The 18,519-nt window shown below is 35.5% G+C and overlaps 3 protein-coding genes across 3 annotated transcripts; 2 read left to right on the forward strand and 1 right to left on the reverse strand.

The window, feature by feature from the left end:
- Positions 1 to 1,346: 1,346 nt before the first annotated feature.
- Positions 1,347 to 8,088, forward strand: LOC113759266 (tobamovirus multiplication protein 1-like). The gene is made up of 12 exons (XM_027301832.1): positions 1,347 to 1,394; positions 4,390 to 4,578; positions 5,106 to 5,196; positions 5,280 to 5,332; positions 5,742 to 5,834; positions 5,918 to 5,989; positions 6,095 to 6,167; positions 6,278 to 6,323; positions 6,424 to 6,487; positions 7,351 to 7,404; positions 7,498 to 7,575; positions 7,787 to 8,088. Exons 1-12 carry the CDS (start codon positions 1,347 to 1,349, stop codon positions 7,877 to 7,879), a joined length of 954 nt encoding a protein of 317 aa, XP_027157633.1. The 3' UTR covers positions 7,880 to 8,088.
- LOC113759267 (loricrin-like) lies at positions 7,968 to 9,177 on the reverse strand. The gene is made up of 2 exons (XM_027301833.1): positions 8,793 to 9,177; positions 7,968 to 8,008 (listed from the first exon to the last, which is right to left on the reverse strand). The coding sequence occupies exons 1-2, from the start codon at positions 9,175 to 9,177 to the stop codon at positions 7,968 to 7,970; spliced, it is 426 nt and encodes a 141-aa protein (XP_027157634.1).
- A 2,776-nt stretch (positions 9,178 to 11,953) lies between these two features.
- LOC113763755 (ubiquitin carboxyl-terminal hydrolase 3-like) lies at positions 11,954 to 16,120 on the forward strand. Its single transcript, XM_027307672.1, has 6 exons — positions 11,954 to 12,378; positions 12,666 to 12,782; positions 13,958 to 14,056; positions 14,647 to 14,820; positions 15,105 to 15,286; positions 15,364 to 16,120. The coding sequence occupies exons 1-6, from the start codon at positions 12,262 to 12,264 to the stop codon at positions 15,767 to 15,769; spliced, it is 1,095 nt and encodes a 364-aa protein (XP_027163473.1). The 5' UTR covers positions 11,954 to 12,261; the 3' UTR covers positions 15,770 to 16,120.
- Positions 16,121 to 18,519: the final 2,399 nt, after the last annotated feature.

Below are 18,519 nucleotides of genomic sequence, written 5' to 3' on the forward strand. Positions count from 1 at the left end.
AGAGAGTACTCAATGAATACTCTGAGATTGAGAGTTTAGTAATGGAAGTTAAAACCTATAAGGTTATTCAATAGGGTTGGATTAAAAAAAAAAAAACTTAAATATGCGGATTAAAATTTGGTAAGAGAGATTTTTAAGAGTACCCAACCCACTACTTGCGGGTTAGAATGTGTGCGGAAGAAAATTAACAAAGCACCAATCAGCGCTGCAATCCGACCTGCATACAATTCCTCCCCACCATCACCCAACCCAACTTAAATAACCATTGCCCTGTTTCTACTTTTCATTCATTTTTTATTCTTTCAGCCATTCTTGATTAGGCATCAGCCACTAGCAAGAGAATTTTCCAATCCCCCATGATGGATTACTTTTCTCCTGTTTGATCTTTTCTATATTCCTTGCCTTTTATCTCCTTAGCATGTTTACATAATGTGGCGAAAATCAGTCGTGAAGACCTCCCTCGCATACCCTGTGATGATGGAACTTTGCATGCGATGAGCTTCTGGCTTTGTCTAAAAGATATGGAGCTCAACTCATCCAAAACAAGTTGCTTTTTCATTTGTTTCATAACTCAAACGGATTTAATCATCTCAAACGTAGTCAAACCAACATCTCTTGAAAAGTTAAATACTTGAGTTTTGTTGTTTTCATGAACTGTATACAATTCAAAGGCATACCTACCAACTCATGTACCAGAGCCATCTGGGAGACAAGCAGCGAATTTCTGATTAGGAAGAGATGTTTTTCTATCCTTGAAATGCCTGTGGCAGAGTAGCTTTACCATTATTAAATGAAGACCAAAAAGCCAAAACAGACCGAGTACTTCATGTTAGTCTAATGTTGTTGTGTTTAAAATGAAAAAAAAAAAAAGGTCAAAAGTATCTGCGGTGTTTTCATCCAAACCACGGATTAGATTAATATATATTCTAGTTCAAGTGGGCAATTAAAAATTAGAGGCAAAGAGGGTCAACTGTACAGCACCAAATAAGCTACATTGCCAAAAATCCAAAGGTGATTAGTGAACATCAAGTTGTTTGGTTATGGCTGTTATAATTCGAGGATGGAGTTGTTAAAATACTCACTCAAGTTGTTCGACAATTTGGAATTGATTCAGCAGCCTATTTATTTAATAACAAGAATAATAAAAGAAAAGGAAAAGACATTGCAAGAAATGAAAGTTTAGGATTCCGCTAGAGAAGCAGCTGATGGGGTTGGCACTGGTAATGTTTCATTGGGGATTAGTTTGTGATGCAAATTGGATGCGAATGTCACGTTGTTTTTTATGGACACTGACATGTAAAATGATACTCCATGTAATCTTTATGAATACCTCATTGTATCTGTCAATGTCGTCTTCTGGAGTCAAAGCTGAATCGGGCTATTCCCAAACTCAGGCATCTAACCTTAACTTGAGCGAAGATCGAGCAATTCACTGTCCGAACTAGGATCAGGGGATTTTTTTTTCTGTCAATCGATAACTACTATACTATTCTTACTTCTATTCTAATTCATATCTAAGAAAGGGCCAAACTGGATCAAAAGGAGTTTAAGAGTGAATAGTTTCGTCTCTAGATAAAGGGGTATACCATTACACATCTTTGAATTTCACTGCAGCAGCAGTCAGGTTTAAACTTCAAGTTTCACTTGGTAACCGCACTCACCTAAGGTGAATTGGCTAGGGTCGATTGATTTCTTGACCAAATTAGCAAGGCAAGATGCAGAAGGGAGTGATTTTTATTACCATTGTCTAAGTTGCAGAAGGGAGTGTTTCAAAAAAAAAAAAAAAAATTGCAGAAGGGAGGCCTGGGCGAGACAGGCAGTGAAATCAAGAAACGGGGCGGGAGGATGAGCTATTTGCGATTTGTCGCATTTCAGCAGTCCTCGTGCGCTTACTGCCGCATTTCAATGTAATAATGTACCCTGCCCCTGTGGCCTGTACCGAACCACCCGAGTCTGAGGCTGGAGCTGGACCTCTCGCCTCTCGGGCGGCGAGCAGGAAACTACCCCATTTGGCCAGAAAATTACGTTGTTTCCGTAATTACATTTTTCTATTATCTTGTTTACTCATATATATCAAATCGCTGCAGTAATTTTTCTACAAAAAAATCTTAGAAAATGCAATCCAAACAAGGCGTTTTTAAATTCGGATCGGATCGACCGGTCCGATCGGTCGAACCGAAAATCGACCAAAACTTCGATTAAATCAAGTTAAAATTCGGGTTTGATCGGAAAAAAATCGGAAGAACCGTGGTGTTAAAGCTTTTTTTTTTAAAAAGTTCAAAGCATTTTCAATATTATGTTTTAACCCCTAGGTTGTAAAAAATTATTAATATACCTCAAATATTGCTTACATTATAAATATTGATCTAAAAGTTTGGTGTTATTTTTCAATCAAGTCCATAATTTTCAATTCTAAACTTGTTAATGTTTATTGAATAATATAAATTGCTACTTGATCATTCTAATTTCTTTATATTTTCTTGTTAAATATATTTAAAATATCAAATATATATGAATATACCTTTATTATTATTAACATACTTTTAGATATTTTACATACGATATTTTAATTTTTAAATAATTTTTATTTATGATAATTCAATTCCGATTGAATTCATTAATCTCTGACCCTTGAATTCGATCGAGTCGATACTCGGTCCGATCCTAAATACATAGGCAGGAAAGGAAAGTGGCCCCCGGGGACTGGGGAGGGAGTTTATACAGTTTTACTAAGGGGGCGTTTGGTAAGAGGGTATCGGATTCGGGGAATGGAATGAACCCCATAAATGGTGTTTGGTTCACTGGAATGGGAATTGAAATCTTGGAATGATTTCTAAAAATTTGGTGTTTCTCCATTCCCAAGTATTTTGGTGGGTTTTGTCCGATTCCCAAGTTTGATTCCAAGAAACAAATCCAATTACATATTATAATTATACAATGATATAATTAATATTTATATTTATTATATTTATTATATATTATAATATATACATATATATTATATATTATAATTATAATATTAGTACATTATATAAATATATATTATAATTATTTAGTTAAATATAATTATATTTATATAATATATAATATAAATTTATTAATATTATGTAATAATATATTTATAATATATATGTATATTTATAAATGCATATTATATGTGCATATGATTATAATATACACATGTATATAATATTAATAAATTATATATTTATATTTATATTTATATTTATTATTTTAAATACAATAATATATAATAATTACTATATCTAATATTAATATGCATTATACTTATATAAAATATGAGTACAATTAATATTTATATATTATATAATTATAATTATGTATTTATTTTATAGCGTTTGTATAATTATAATTAATTATATATATAATATTTAATTTAATTAGTTACAAACTTATAATAATGATGTTATTGTATTATATAATTATATATTATAATTATTTAGTTAAATATAATTATACTTATATAATATATATTATAAATTTATTAATATTATATAATATTATATTTATAATATATATGTATATTTATAAATGTATATTATATGTGCATATAATTATAATATATACATGTATGTAATATTAATAAGTTATATAATTATAATAATTATTATTTTAAATATAATAATATATAATAATAACTATATTTAATATGTAATATATATTATATTTATATAAAATATTTGTATAATTAATATTTGTATATATTATATAATTATATATTTATATATTTATATTAATTATATATATAATATTTAATTGAATTAGTTACAAACTTATAATGATAATATTATTATCTAAATTTACTAATACATTTATACTAATATATTTACTAATACATTTATACTAATATATTTAATTAGTGAAAATTTCTTATATCTCATTTACAAAGAGCCAATAATTATCATTTACGATGTGGTTTATAATATATTTATTATATTCCATTCCGAAAGAGTCGACGAACCAAACATCAACTATAGTAATGATACACATTCCAGGTACTTGAACCAAACAAATATATTGGAATGAATGACCTCATTCCAAACCCAAGATATCCGATTCCGAATCCGAATCCGATTCCGATGTGCGAACCAAACGCCACCTGACACTTTTACCTAAGACCATTGCGAAATCGGCGTAATAAGTGGGGCCACCACTCTAGGTCAACAGAGGCTTTGCCATCACCCGTGTTACACCTTCGCTCCCCACGTGTACACCACGTTTGACCTCCACTTGTCTTTTCCTTGTTTTCTCGGACTGAATATTAATGAATACTATACTACTACTACCTGTCAAGTTCGTTCTTTTTTTCATCAGAATCTTTGCGCGAATTACTGCAAATTGATGTGCGTTTATCTCTTCGTTTGATAGATTCCATCAATGCTGAAATCCAACAGCTTTGTGTCTGGAGAGGCAAAGGATTATTATAGCGGAGGAGGAGGAGGAGAACTAATTGACCTTTTTGATTGGTGGAATGAAATTCAAGAGTCGGAAAAATGGCAGCGGGGAGTATATTACACTCTTTCTGCGTCTTATGCATTGGTTTCCTTGGTTGCACTGGTAAGACTGATAATAACATTCTTTCTAATAACAATTTAAACATAAGTCTATGGTTTCAATTGCATTTCTTGAATATGGCAGGCACTCGGGGGGTCCGAGATAATTTTTTGCTTCCTTTCTTCCGTTGTTGAATGTGTAGCAGTTTATGTTGCCCCTCTGTTTTCCCCTCTTCTGATTTTATGTTTGGTTGGATTTTTCTGTTTTTCGAGACACTTATTTGAGCCTGTGGAATTCAGATTTTTTTTCACTGTTGTCTAAACCAGGAAGCGGATGATTCCTGAAAGTTGAAAAGAAACAAATTTTGGACTCAAAACATGTATTTGGTCTGGGAGATGATATTCAACGACTCCCTCATTTTGTTCTGTGGGTCTAGAATTAGGCTGAATTGTTGCTCGGTTGATCTCCTAGTCAAGTGATGAATGAGTTGCTCTCGAATCTGCATTTTCCATCTTCTGAAGTTTGAAAGTTTCTCTGTTTTCAGATTTAGTTGTTACTCGATTGCCATTTCATTCTTAATTTGTTTCCAGGTGCAACTTATTCGCATTCAGTTAAGAGTACCTGAATATGGTTGGACAACACAAAAGGTTTTTCACCTGATGAATTTTATTGTGACAGGATGTAAGTTTTGCTTTTTCTTTCTACCTGGAATCGCTTCTTGTTAAATTTGTCTGACTCCTTAAACTTTATTGAACTTTTGGCAGTGAGAGCCGTCCTGTTTGGATTTTACAGAAACGTGTTTACCATCAGAACGAAGGTAATTGTTGTGCCCTTAATTTCAGTTTGTTTCGTTTCTGTTTTGTAGTCCTGTCCACTGAGGCATAAGCTTTTCAAGTATATTGTAAAATTGGTTGATGGTTAGGGCCCCTTCAGATGAAAATATGAACATGGTCAGGGGCCCTTCAGATGAAAATATTTACAAGGACCTAGATAATCAAGCTTAAGTCTTTACCTGAAAGGAAACAAACCTTTTCTGGCGTAGGACTGTTAATGATTCAAATGTTTCATTCTTATAATGGACATTCGTTGCATCCGGTCTCTGAGTTTCATTCTGTCCTACACTTCTAATGCTTGTTCGTCTACTTTAGCAAGTATGAACCACAAGTGAAAAACTGTGGCTCTTGAAATCTTTTGAAATTCTTACTCAAAGAAAATGTGATGAACAGGCACTTGAATTGATACTTTTGGAACTTCCAGGTCTGCTGTTTTTCTCAACATATACATTACTTGTTCTGTTCTGGGCTGAAATATACTATCAGGTACTTTTGCAACAGATTCTTTACATGGTTGTGAACCTACTCAAGCAAGTTACTGGCTGTACTTCTTTATTAATTTGCTTCAGGCAAGAAGTCTTCCCGTTGATAAGTTTCGACCCACATACTATATAATTAATGGTCTTATCTACCTTCTCCAGGTAACAACATCAAGTTTTGATGTTACCACTGCCTTAATTCATGCTTTTTTTTTCCTGACTTTTGACTGTTCTAATCAATTGTAGAAATGCTCTGGTGCTTTGTAGGTGTGCATCTGGATCTATGCAAGAGTCAGCCAGACGACAACTGCAGTTCAAGTTGCTCGGCTCTTTTTTTCAGGTGAGTATATATTTTCTTTTTTCCAGGTGAGTACATATTTTATTTTGTTGATTGCTGGATTATTTGTTTGCTGATGCATTTTTTAGGATGTAACATTTGACTTTTTACAGTTCTCTCTTTTTCTGCTGCTCTGGGATTTTTGATATATGGCGGAAGGTAATTGCTTGCTTGACTGTAAAATATTGTCTTCAGCCTCATTTAGTTATCTATGGGAGTACCCCCAAGATTTTTAGCTTGCTTAGCTTTTCCTGTTTAGGTTATTCATCATGCTGAGACGCTTTCCCATACAATCTCGAGGCCGTCAAAAGAAACTGCAGGAGGTTTTAGCTTGCAATTTTGTCTCTTTATAGCGGCTATTTACATAATGTTGCTACATTTATTCCAAATTAAATAAATATTGATAGTTTTATTTGGTTTCTCTTAATATAGAAGCCCGTTTCTTGAGAATCCACTTTAGAGTTTAGAGTCAACCTCCAAGATATCAACTTTTCCCCTGCTTGCTTTTCTTTTCCATCTTCTTTTTCAATTCACACAACACTCGGCACCCATTTGGTACGCAACAGATCCACCTTAACTGATCCTAATAATTCAGTAATTATTGACACCTATGTTTACACGAATAGTTTGGAAAACTTGGGGCCGTTCTTTGGACTTAATGATTGCAAAACATACAAAATGAGAAGTGAATTCACAAGTGAAGTAACATGGGGGCTATTGGCATAAACCAGCAGGTCCAAAGCCATGAATCAGGATGAAATAATGTTTATAGTTGAAAAGGATTTTGGGTTTTGGACCCCAAAAGTGTATTATGTTTTGGTAGTCCGTGTTTGTCGTTTGAAAGATTAAACTGGCTGTAAAGATGCATGTCGAATCTTCATATGCTTTGGGAAGATTGTGGCTTGATGATCTGTGGGGATATTGGTGTAAATTGTGGAAGTAGGAGAGAAATAATAGTGACCCTTCTTTATAGCGTCTCTTTTATGGATAAACTTCAAATACGGCAAAATGAATGAGACTATTTTATTTAGACTTGCAAGGTTTGTGGTCTTGTTCTGCATCTTAACTTATTTTAGTGATTGCAGTCTTGAGTTATATGCTATGGTGAAGCAGTAGTTAGTTACCAATGCATTGCCTCTCTACCAGGGTGAAGTGAATGTTGATGCTTGACGATTCTTCTTGGCAGGTTGGATACGTGACATGCATTTGCTGCGCTTGTTTCTTGATAAGATGCGTTATGGTAAGTTGCATGATCTATTAGACTATAAAACATAGCCATATCCAAACTTCTATTACCATGTTAGTGTACAACATCTTCACTGAAATATTACAGGATGCTCTTTCTGCCTTTGACGAGGATGTTGATGTTGATGTCCTGGACCATCCGGTCCTCAACCTTTTCTATTACATGGTACAATTTGCATATTTCTGTCATATGATTCGTGTAATATAGCATCTGTAACCTCTCAGTCAAGTAATTAAAAATGCGCTTACACTTGGTTCTGTTTACGAGTTTGTCAATAGCTACTAGAAATGGAGTATCCAAAGCAGCAGCTGGATACGCCCACTAGAGCACTCAATGGCCCCTGCTGATTATATGTTGCCTATGGGTTTTTTTTCAGATGGTGGAAATTGTGCCATCTGCAATAGTGCTTTTTATCCTACGGAAGTTACCTCCAAGACGTGTATCGGATCAGTATCAATCTATCCGCTAAAGCCCTTTGATTTTCTGATAACCTGGAATCTGCAATAAGAGAGAACGTATATAGAGTGAATAATTTGAAATGACTGCAAAGCTTTTGATTATCTGCCCTTCAACACAGCACATCTGCGGAACTTTTCATCTGTACTTTCCCACATACATTGCAACTCAGCAAAATCAATTGAGGCCGAATCCACCTCGCACTTTTATTCTGGTTGGAGAGTCTAATTGCCAGCGTAGTCATACTCCTCCTTGTTGGATCCCTTTCTTTAATCTTTTCACAAATTGAAGAGTCACTCCTAAAAGCTTTTCTGATACTAGCGTTTTAAATTAAGGTCTTTTGCACCTTTTTTTTTAACATTTCTATTCAGCATTGATGGAGGCCATTGGCTGCTTGCTTTGGTCTTTAGATTCTCTGTTTCTCATTTTTTACCCAGAGACAAAAAAGAGGAGGGGGAAAGGGACAGTTAATGCATGGTTCTATCCAGGTTCTGGCCACATGCTCTACGGGATGCGTATTTGTGTAGGTCAAGCCCCATTTGCTTTGAAAATATTGTGGGAAGAAAGATATAATTTGAAGAGGGCACTAAATTTTCGTTAACAGTAGAAGGATGCAGATGGAAGTAAACTTGGAAGCTGGAGGAAGAGGTATGGCAGATGTACTAGGATTAATATACGTATGGTTCTATGAATCTCGAACATGATTGGCTCCTGCATGGATAGGAAGGAGCCTCGCCGCAGCAGCGGTAGAAAATAAATAGGAACGACAGAAAGTAGTCGCTATTATGAATAGAATAGGAAAAGACTTCTTGATTAACCAGGAGTCTTGGACACTTGAGAATTTCACTTTGTTCATCCGAAAGCACCTATGCATAAGAAGCTAGATTGAACTTATTTTATTCTATTTTTTGCGTTAACAAACTCACCAGTGACCATCAAAATGGAGGGTGACAGAGTTAAATTTGTTGCCCTAATGTTGGTTTGCATGCCTAGTGCTACCCATGCATGGGGCTGGCCTTGGCCCTGGTCTCCTTGGTGGCAGCCGCCATCACCAACACCTCCTCGATCCTCGCCACCGCAAACCCCAGCTCCTCCTCCTCCAAGGCATCCACAACCGCCACTCGCACCTCCTCCAAAATCACTACCACCTTCTCGTCCTCCAAGACAACCACCACCGACTCCCAGAGCTTCCCAGGATCCCGCTGACTGCCAGGATGCATTGACATACGTGGATGGTTGCATAAGAGATCTCATAACTTTCTTTTTCGAGAAAGATGGTTCTTCAGTCGGGCAAAATTGTTGCGACGCCATCTCCGAGCTTTCAGATGATTGCTTTTCCGAAGCGTTCGCGGGCTTCAGTGACCCCAAGTTCATTAAGAGAGTTAGGGACTATTGTGCTAGCCAATTTCACGTCTGACTCTCGATTCATTATGCTTCTTGTTTACTTATTTTCCTATGACATTAATTTCGCATCTCTATTGTCATGCATGATTTAGTTAAAACTAATCATGCTCTCTCTTCAATGCTTTATGGTCCAGCAAACATGAACCATCAGTTTTAATTTCTTGCGATTTGTATTAAGCCAATTTTGCATTCTGAAATCTTGGATTTCTATGATGTACTGAGTGTTTTGAGTTTCTAAGGAGAACTTTCGGTTCTTTGATGCGAGATGCCAATGTGGGGTTAAGCAAAAGAAATATTTGATACAGTATATATTTAACAAATAAACCGCTAGATTCCAGACCAGAGTGTAGTGGCGCAGTTCTAAATCACAAAGACAAAACAACACATAATCACACGAAAGCTGAGGTAATACAATAAAGTGGGAACTATATGTTCCAGAGCATCTGGAGACAAAACGCAATTCAGTGCGCTGAATCGACCCTTAGTTTTTGTCAAATGTGATTTCTCAAAATGATTATTTTTATGATTCAGCAAAGTTGGCTTAAACTGGCAATCTTTTTTTTTTTTTTTTACGCCTTAAACAGGCAGTCAATTTATTATTATTTTTTTTTTTTTACACGCCTTAAACAGGCAGTTGTAGTACTACTACATGAGCAATTATAGTACAACTACAGAACGGTAGATTAGTATATTTAGCTTTAGTGTCTGTTTGATAACATAAAAAAGTGCTGAAACTGAATTCATTCAGACATTCAGATGTTTTGGGTGTTTGATAAATAAAAATTTTTCTGCTGAACTTATTAAGTGGTGCTGAATTTGTATGTATTTTTTTCAGCACAAGAATCGTAACTGAATGCTTAATTTGATAAGAATCAAGAGATTTACTTCAATTACTTTATTTTATCTACCAAATCTATCCTTGTTTGTTAATTACATTCAAAATCCTTATCTAATTAAACAACCTAATATTTTCTATCCAAAATCCTTATCTAATTAAACAACATGCCATTCTCTGTCTAATGGCTTTCTACTTCTATTTTTTCCCTATTTAATGACTTTTTTACAATTTCTCCATGCTCCTCACATCTGTCTACTCCTTATTTTTTTTCCATCTTTCTACTCTTTCATAATTTTGTCATTTTTTTCCTCCCAAATTTTTTTATTGCTACCGTACTCACCGATCTCAAATTCATTATTTCCAAGGTAAGTGACATTGATTATTTGTTGTTTTGCTTCAACATTTTTCCATTGAAGTAATTAAATTTCTAAATAATTTGGTATGAATTTAAAACTTGTTTATTGCAGCTTCCTTTTGCTTATATTTGGACTTTTCTTATCAAATTCTGATTTAAAAAAATATTTGCACCGATATTTGGACTTTTTCATAATATATTTATTCTTTTATATTACTTTGATTTAAAAATAAATATTGTCATTTTCATACCTAACAATTTTAAGCTAATTAAATCATAGGTTCCATTTCCTTTTTGGATTAAAAGATAGAAGGGCAAAATTGTACAATTTAGCTTATTAAGCATTAAGTTATAAATGTTTATCAAACAGTATAAATATGTTCAACATTAAGATTCAGATATTCATATATCTTTTTTCAGTGCTTAATATTCAGCAAATTAATTGTTTCAGTATTCAGCATTCAGAATTCAGAATTCAGATTCAGTTTTATCAAACGGAGCCTTAGACTCCAACAAATCTGCAGCATTGCTCTCATATAGCAAAGATGCCACAAAATGTCTCTGCATAATACTGGTAATGTTTTGTGACTAATACTACAAAAAAGAATGTTTTACGTAGAATACATTTTCCAAATAAGGGTAAATGGCATTGATGAAGTTGCACACTACCGTGTTCCTTCTCCTTTTCCTACAACGTTCTTAGCAGTTCATGGCCAAGATTTGATAAAAAAAAAAAAAAAAAGTACTATGATTTAGATTTCATCTTGTACCTTATTTTTTATATCATGTGTGAGATTCACAAAATTTTTGTTCTATAGTTACACGTTATTGAAAGTGATTTAGGTTGTGTACAGATAGAATTACGCCATGTGCATGTTGCATAAAACAGCCCGAACGTTTTCTTGGTAACCGTTCGGCCCCTTGAATAGGTTCTGTGCTTGAACCTGAAGTCAATCGGTGCAAGGCTCTATTTGAAGAGTACTGGGAACGAAGTCAAAAGAGGGCAAGGGCCGACCTTAGGAGCTAGGAAGAAAGGAGAAAAGAGACCTTCTTTGGATCTGGAAATGGGCAAGCCCCGCCTCTGAAGGCCAACAATTAGCATCCAGCAGTCAAAACAAGATAAACAATTCTTTCTTTCTTTCTTTCTTTCTTAGTAAAGCAGAATACGTGCTGTAGATTGCACGTATCAAGGTTAAATTGTTGAAACCCAACAAAAAACAATTGTTGAAACCCCCCCCCCCTCCCCCCCCCAAAAAAACCAAAAAAAAAACAAAAAAAAAAAACCAAAAAAAAAAGTCAAAGGATTACTTTACCACTTTAGCAGTTCTTGCTCTCCGGCATGTACAATGATTCGTAACATTTTTTGTTTTGAAAGTAGAAACAATTCATGCATCACAATACAAGAATAACAGGACTAAACCACCTTTCACAAATAGGGACTCAACTTATTTTTCCTGAAAGAACAAAAAACAACTAAAAGGGTCAAGTGCCAAACCTGATGCCTGCGTGCCTGTATGCCAAAGATGCAAAGCTAAAGTCAACAAAATTAACCTTGTAAGCGTAGCTCTAGCTCAACAGCCCTACGGAAAATCCTTTGTTGCGTCTTTCACTCTTTCCAGTCTTCTCAGACCATTGGGACTCTCTCCTCCTAATCTCACTTGATACTATCAACAGCTAGAGTTAAAACCCCCTAAAACCCATCAATTAAATAAAGGGAGACGGAATTTGATTTTGAATTGAAGAGTAAAAAAGAAAAATAATAGAGGAGTTTTGGTATCTTGTAGATGGTCTCCAAGTAATGGGTGCCACGGGTTCCAAGCTCGAGAAGGCCCTCGGAGACCAGTTTCCTGAAGGAGAACGCTATTTTGGCCTTGAAAATTTTGGGAATACTTGCTATTGCAACAGTGTCTTGCAGGTTTTTATTTCTTACATAAAAATTCTGTCTTTTTTCTTTCTCTGGAATTTTGGTTTCTTCGAGTTTTGAGCACTTATTTCGTTCTTGTTGTTGGTCAAAGTTTCTATTTTTGGTTTGAACTTTGATTCATTTGCGATGATGGGCTTGGTTTTTCTTGACTTTCCAGTGGCGTATCAAGATTTTATATTTGGATTGATTTTTTTTTAATCATTAATGGTGTTTATTTTTCTGCTTTTTTTTGGTTTTTTTTGGGGGGGGGGGGGGGTTGCTGGTGATTGGATATGCAGGCGTTATACTTCTGTGTACCATTTAGGGAACAACTTTTAGAGTATTATGCAAATGGGAAAACTCTAGGGGAAGCAGAAGAAAATCTCTTGACTTGTTTGGCAGAATTGTTCTCGCAGGTATGGTGTATTTGCTTGAAAATTGATTAAATCTACTTTCAAATTGGTGTTTGTTTCCGCTCATACTTGTACGCATTCTTTTCTGCTATGCTTTCCGATATATATGTATATATATATATATATATATATATATATATATTGCGGTCCTCAAACATTGCTGTGATTTGACCTTTTGTTATGTCCTACAATCATAAGTTCAATGGCTGTGATGAGTTATCCTTTGCAATTTGTCTGTGTTGTACAAGAATAGCTAACAGTAACTTCCTTCAGAAAGCTGCTGTCTTTGCATGTACGAGGAGTAAAAGTATGTCCTTTGTGTTGAACACAAAGATGTATAGCTTCATGAACATGAGACTACATGGTTCGATTTTTTTGTGAACGTTTTTGGATCTATTTTCTTGTACAAAACACTTTGTTTGGTTGTGAATATTCGTAGCACTCTCTTGTGAAGATTGGCCCCAGTAAGTCCTAGATAAACTGATTGTTAGTACTTACACCTTCCCCAAGATCACATTTAATTTTTATTGCATCTTTTCTGCTTCTTGATACTTCAACTGGTTGTCGATTACTGTGCCCATAATCCCTAATTTAATTGCTCTATTTCATGATTTGGATGATAATTTAGGAGTTTTGTGTGCATACTCTTTCGAGTCCAGAGTATTGACTAGAAAGGTACATGTCATGTCAGTCTTGCTGCTTATGGTGAACATTTAATTTGCCAACTAAATGTTCCTTATCAAAGAGGAAACTTCACAATCAGAAGATATTTTTTTAACTGAATCTGATTTGGTTAGACACTTGGTGGAATCTTTCTTGTATTACTGTTACTTAATTGAAGGGTTGGTGTAAGTGGAAAAGCTATTCTATAACGTCCTAACTTCAAAAGGCAACCAAGTTTTTGCTTGCCGAGCAAAGTAATAGCCCAGTTAAATTAAGAGAGAACTAGATAAGGAGATGCCACACATTGGACATGCATGCATTGAAGGATGTATTGGAGGTCAAACTGGGAGATCTGTCAGTTCTACAATATATTGCACAACACTCCATAAGTGATGTTTATTTTAGATAACTCTGTTGTGCTTTATTTAAATACATAGTGATAATATTGATATTTCGAGTAGAAATTGCAACTTTAGGTTTTAGGCTCTAATGAATATCTGAACTTTTACCCCCAGATAAGTTCACAAAAGAAGAAAACAGGGGTCATTGCACCAAAGCGTTTTGTTCAGAGAGTGAGAAAACAAAATGAACTTTTCCGTGGCTACATGCATCAGGTATATCTTATGATCTAATTTTTTTGTGTTTACATTACATTGTTATGCAAGTATTCAAAAAACAAAAAAAGAAAAAAAAAAAAGATATGCAAGTATTCAACCAGTCTTCACTTTTTTTTTGTTTTTGGTTGGGGGGGGGGGGGGAAGGGTTTAAAATTAACAAGTGAAATCGTAGTTGTTGTCTATCTATGCATAAATGTGTTTTTTCCTGAATTTCTTAAAAGGTTATTGAAACATTGGCAAAATGCTATGCTCATCGAGCCACAGCTCATATCAATATGCCTGATCTTTCTTGATTTTAAGAACCTTTGGTAGCAATACATGCTGTACAAGCTAATTAGATTGAGTCTATGGTAAGCCATACATGTTTCAGAAGCTAATAATATGAACTTTGATAAGGTTGAGATAATCTGACATTGGGATAGGAAGCTGAAGTATGCTGAACTGTATTGAGCTAGTCATTCTGCACTCAATTATTTTTATTTTCATGTATACAATTGCGTCTCCTTCCTTTGTGTGGCTTTGTTTCTTATGATATATGGAGAATGTTATATATTAGATATCCTTCTACGTATCATGTACTTTTGTAGGATGCCCATGAATTTTTGAACTTCTTGCTCAATGAACTTGTTGATATACTGGAGAAAGAGTCGCAAGCAGCAAAATGTCCACCATCTCAGGAAAGGATTGCTAATGGGCAGAATAATGCTCAGTCAAATGGTGTCAAGGAGCCACTGGTTACCTGGGTACACAAGAATTTTCAGGTAATGCTCTTTTATGTTCCTCTGATGCTTCCCCTAGTTTCAATACCATCGTTGATAGGAAGAGCATGTGTGATCCCTGAGGACATTTGTGCATGATTTCCATTTGTTCTATTTGTCCGCTGATACTAGATGGAAAAAATATGAGGTTTAATTTTTAAGTCACTGGGGTGTGTGTTTATCTAAAAATTCAGCGTTTAGTCCTTCAAAGGGGAGATATCTTTGTACTTTTCCTTTTTCCTCTGCACTGATGGCTCGCACATTGTTTGTTATTTGTTCTTGTTCAGGGAATACTTACCAATGAGACAAGGTGTCTAAGGTGTGAGACGGTTACAGCAAGGGATGAGACATTCTTTGACTTGAGCCTTGATATTGAACAGAATAGTTCTATCACTAGCTGTCTCAAAAACTTCAGTTCCACAGAAACCTTGAATGCGGAGGATAAGTTTTTCTGTGACAAGTGCAGTAGGTAGGTCTCTCTGCTTGCTTTCTTTCATTAAAAGAATCCATGCAATACGCAATAATGTGTTCCATTCTGCAATTTAGCCTGCAAGAGGCTCAAAAGAGGATGAAGATTAAAAAGCCACCTCAAATTCTAGTCATCCATCTGAAGCGTTTCAAATACATGGAACAACTTGGTCGATACAAGAAGTTGTCCTATCGCGTAGTGTTCCCTCTAGAGCTGAAACTGAGCAACACTGTGGAAAACGCCGATTCTGAATACTCTTTGTTTGCTGTTGTCGTTCATGTGGGGAGTGGGCCCAACCATGGGCATTATGTTAGTCTTGTAAAAAGCCACAACCACTGGTTGTTTTTTGATGATGAAAATGTGGAGATGATTGATGAGTCGGCTGTTCAGACTTTCTTTGGATCTGCTCAGGAGTACTCAAGCAATACGGATCATGGATACATCCTCTTCTATGAGTGCCTTTCTTCAGATGAGAAGAGCTGATGAAAGGGCATCTAATCAAGTGACTATATACTTTTGCCGTTTTATAGCAAAGTGTTTTCTGTCCTCTACTCATTTGATCTCCTTTTGTTACCCATCACGCTCAATCGGCTCAGAGACTAGATGCTTGTAGAGTGGATGTTCGATGTATACCGGACAACTATTTGTCGCAATAAAAACAAGTGCAAATCTTGATACAGGAATACTCTCTGTCTTCAGATGTTTGCTGGTGATTAGGTGACTGAAACTTTTACATATCCCACACCTTAAAAACTGAGAGTTTCTCATTTGTGTCAGATTCTTGCGGGATTTCATTTAGCCACAGGCTTAATCATGCATTTCCTTTTATGGGTATAGTCTTGCATATATAGTAGTATTTCATAAAATGAGAGTCTCTAGGCTAGAATTTTGCTAATAAGTCTGGTTTTTTCTCCTATTCTTCTACACCTTTTTTCTTCTCTCCTTTTATGACAGCATGTTTGCTAATGGTGATTGCAGGGATACTGTTGGAAACCCACCCAACTCCATTACACACACGTTATTTGCTGATCTAGCTTCTGTACATTTTGATACAAATGCATAAATGGGGCTTATGCCCCTTAAATTGTGAACAGCACCCCACTTAAAGGAAAATGGAAAAAGACAAAAAAAAAGATGGATTCTCGGTTGCATCTTCCCATCTGTATAAAGGCATGTACCGCCAGGAAGAATTTGGCTCCGGTATTTGTTTAGTCATTCTCAAAGTATGCATCTTGCTGAGGGCTGAGGAAACCTATATATATATATATATATGGTCTATCATTGAATGAAAACGTAGTCGGAAAGCACTAAAAGTTGTGACAGGTAAGCGTTAATGTAAACAAGAGGGACTATAGCCGACTTTAATTTTCCAAATTAGTTCTCCTTTTTACATGCTTTGATCCTAGAGCCACCGGGAAAAGAATTGAAATGAGGCATCTTGCACCTTTAAGCACATGCTTTCCAGGTTAAAATTCTAACTCCAATTTGAAAGGTTACGCATGAAGTATAAAGTGACGTAAAACTACAAGTAATGTACATGATTCGTCTAATATTTTCATTGTTATTGTGGATACCCAAAAGAATCAACGATTGACAACATAACATACAGATTTCTTGATGGTTCTCTAAACGCTGCTTTTTTTTTGGGGACAACTACCATACGCATTTGCTCCTGTAGTGAAATCTCACATCAATAATGTGAAGGGATTCTTGCTACTACTTTAAGCAACGAGTAACACTACTCTGCGTGGTGCCACGCGTCCTACAACATTGCGCAAGTTCCCATGGAATTGGATCATTACATGCACAACAACAACAAAGATGTGCCTTTGCGAGATTTGGAAACATCAGAAACCAAAGCTTGCTAAATGATTTCACTCAGTCTCCAAATATGCATAGGATTTGGTACGTAGCTCCTCTCTATGTATAAAGGTACTCTTTCCCCAGTTTTCTTCACGTAGTACTTCTTTTCATCACAGCAGCAGAAGAAGACCAATCCATCGAACCAAAGTCTCTCAAGTGTTTTACAATGTCGGTGTTACATCCATCCGTGGAAGTGGAAGTTATCTGCGCCGACTACTTTGGCGACGAACTTGTGTTGCCTCTGCCCAAGCTTAATAACAAGATGGATAGCTACAAAAGCAGCGGGAAGAATACTGCAGCAAGGGTGGCTGGAAAACCTGCTGCCACCGAGGTCCAGAATAAGGGTACTGACCATCACCACCACCCCAGTAGCCACAAGAAATCATTCCTGGGATTCTCTCCGGCTTTTGATGGCTTGCATTGTTTCGAGACGCTGAATTGGAATTGATGAGGTTCACCATCCTTAAAAGAAACCACAAACGTAGCCTTCTCCCTTCCATGTCAAAAGGAGGTAGTAGTCACACTGTAGTGGCTTTTCGTAATATCCTAGTAGCTTGTTTCCAGATTTCTTCTCGTTTGTATATACCGATGCTTTCATCCATGTTTGTGACTTCAAGTCCTCTACTTTTATTATCTCTAACATCCTAATCCCACCCACCTCTTCTTACATAAAACCAAGGGAAAGATGAAAGAAACTTGATTTGAATTTTTATTTTTTTTTCGAAAGCGTCTTTTGCCTTAAAACCACCTACTAGCTAAAAATCTTAAAGAGGTATAGAAATCCTATGCATGTAATCAGTCAGTCAGTCAGTGACCACACCACTGGGCATTAGGACTCTCGAAATAACCAGATCCACCATTCATGATTTTAAGTACAATCCATCGTTTTCTGTTGGTTTTTTGGGACATAAACTAAGAAACAACACCTTAGTGTTGCAAAAAAAGCTTATAAGAGACTTGTATTGAAGATGGAAGATGAGCTTATATTCTACATTCATCAACTCACTATTTATAGTGATTATATGAAACAAACTAGCAAAATATTCAACTAATAATTATCCTAAAAATCTCAACAAAATATAATCTTCTACTACTAGCAAATCTTATCTAAAATATTTGTTAACAAACCAACATGATCTTTGGTTAACAAATATCCTTATTTTTTAATAACTAAATTATTTTGATATCAAACAAAATCTAGCAAAATATGTAGAAAAAGTTGCATATTCCAACATTTTCCCTAATTTACTTTTGTACCGTGCGTACCTTTAGCGTTCATACCACCTGAGAATTGTGTTAGAATCGATCACACCCCAAAATCCTCGAAACTCCATAATACAACACGGTATTAAACTAACCAACCAACAAAC

This window comes from Coffea eugenioides, chromosome 2 (genome assembly GCF_003713205.1).
Source record: "Coffea eugenioides isolate CCC68of chromosome 2, Ceug_1.0, whole genome shotgun sequence".
Lineage (NCBI taxonomy): Eukaryota > Viridiplantae > Streptophyta > Magnoliopsida > Gentianales > Rubiaceae > Coffea > Coffea eugenioides.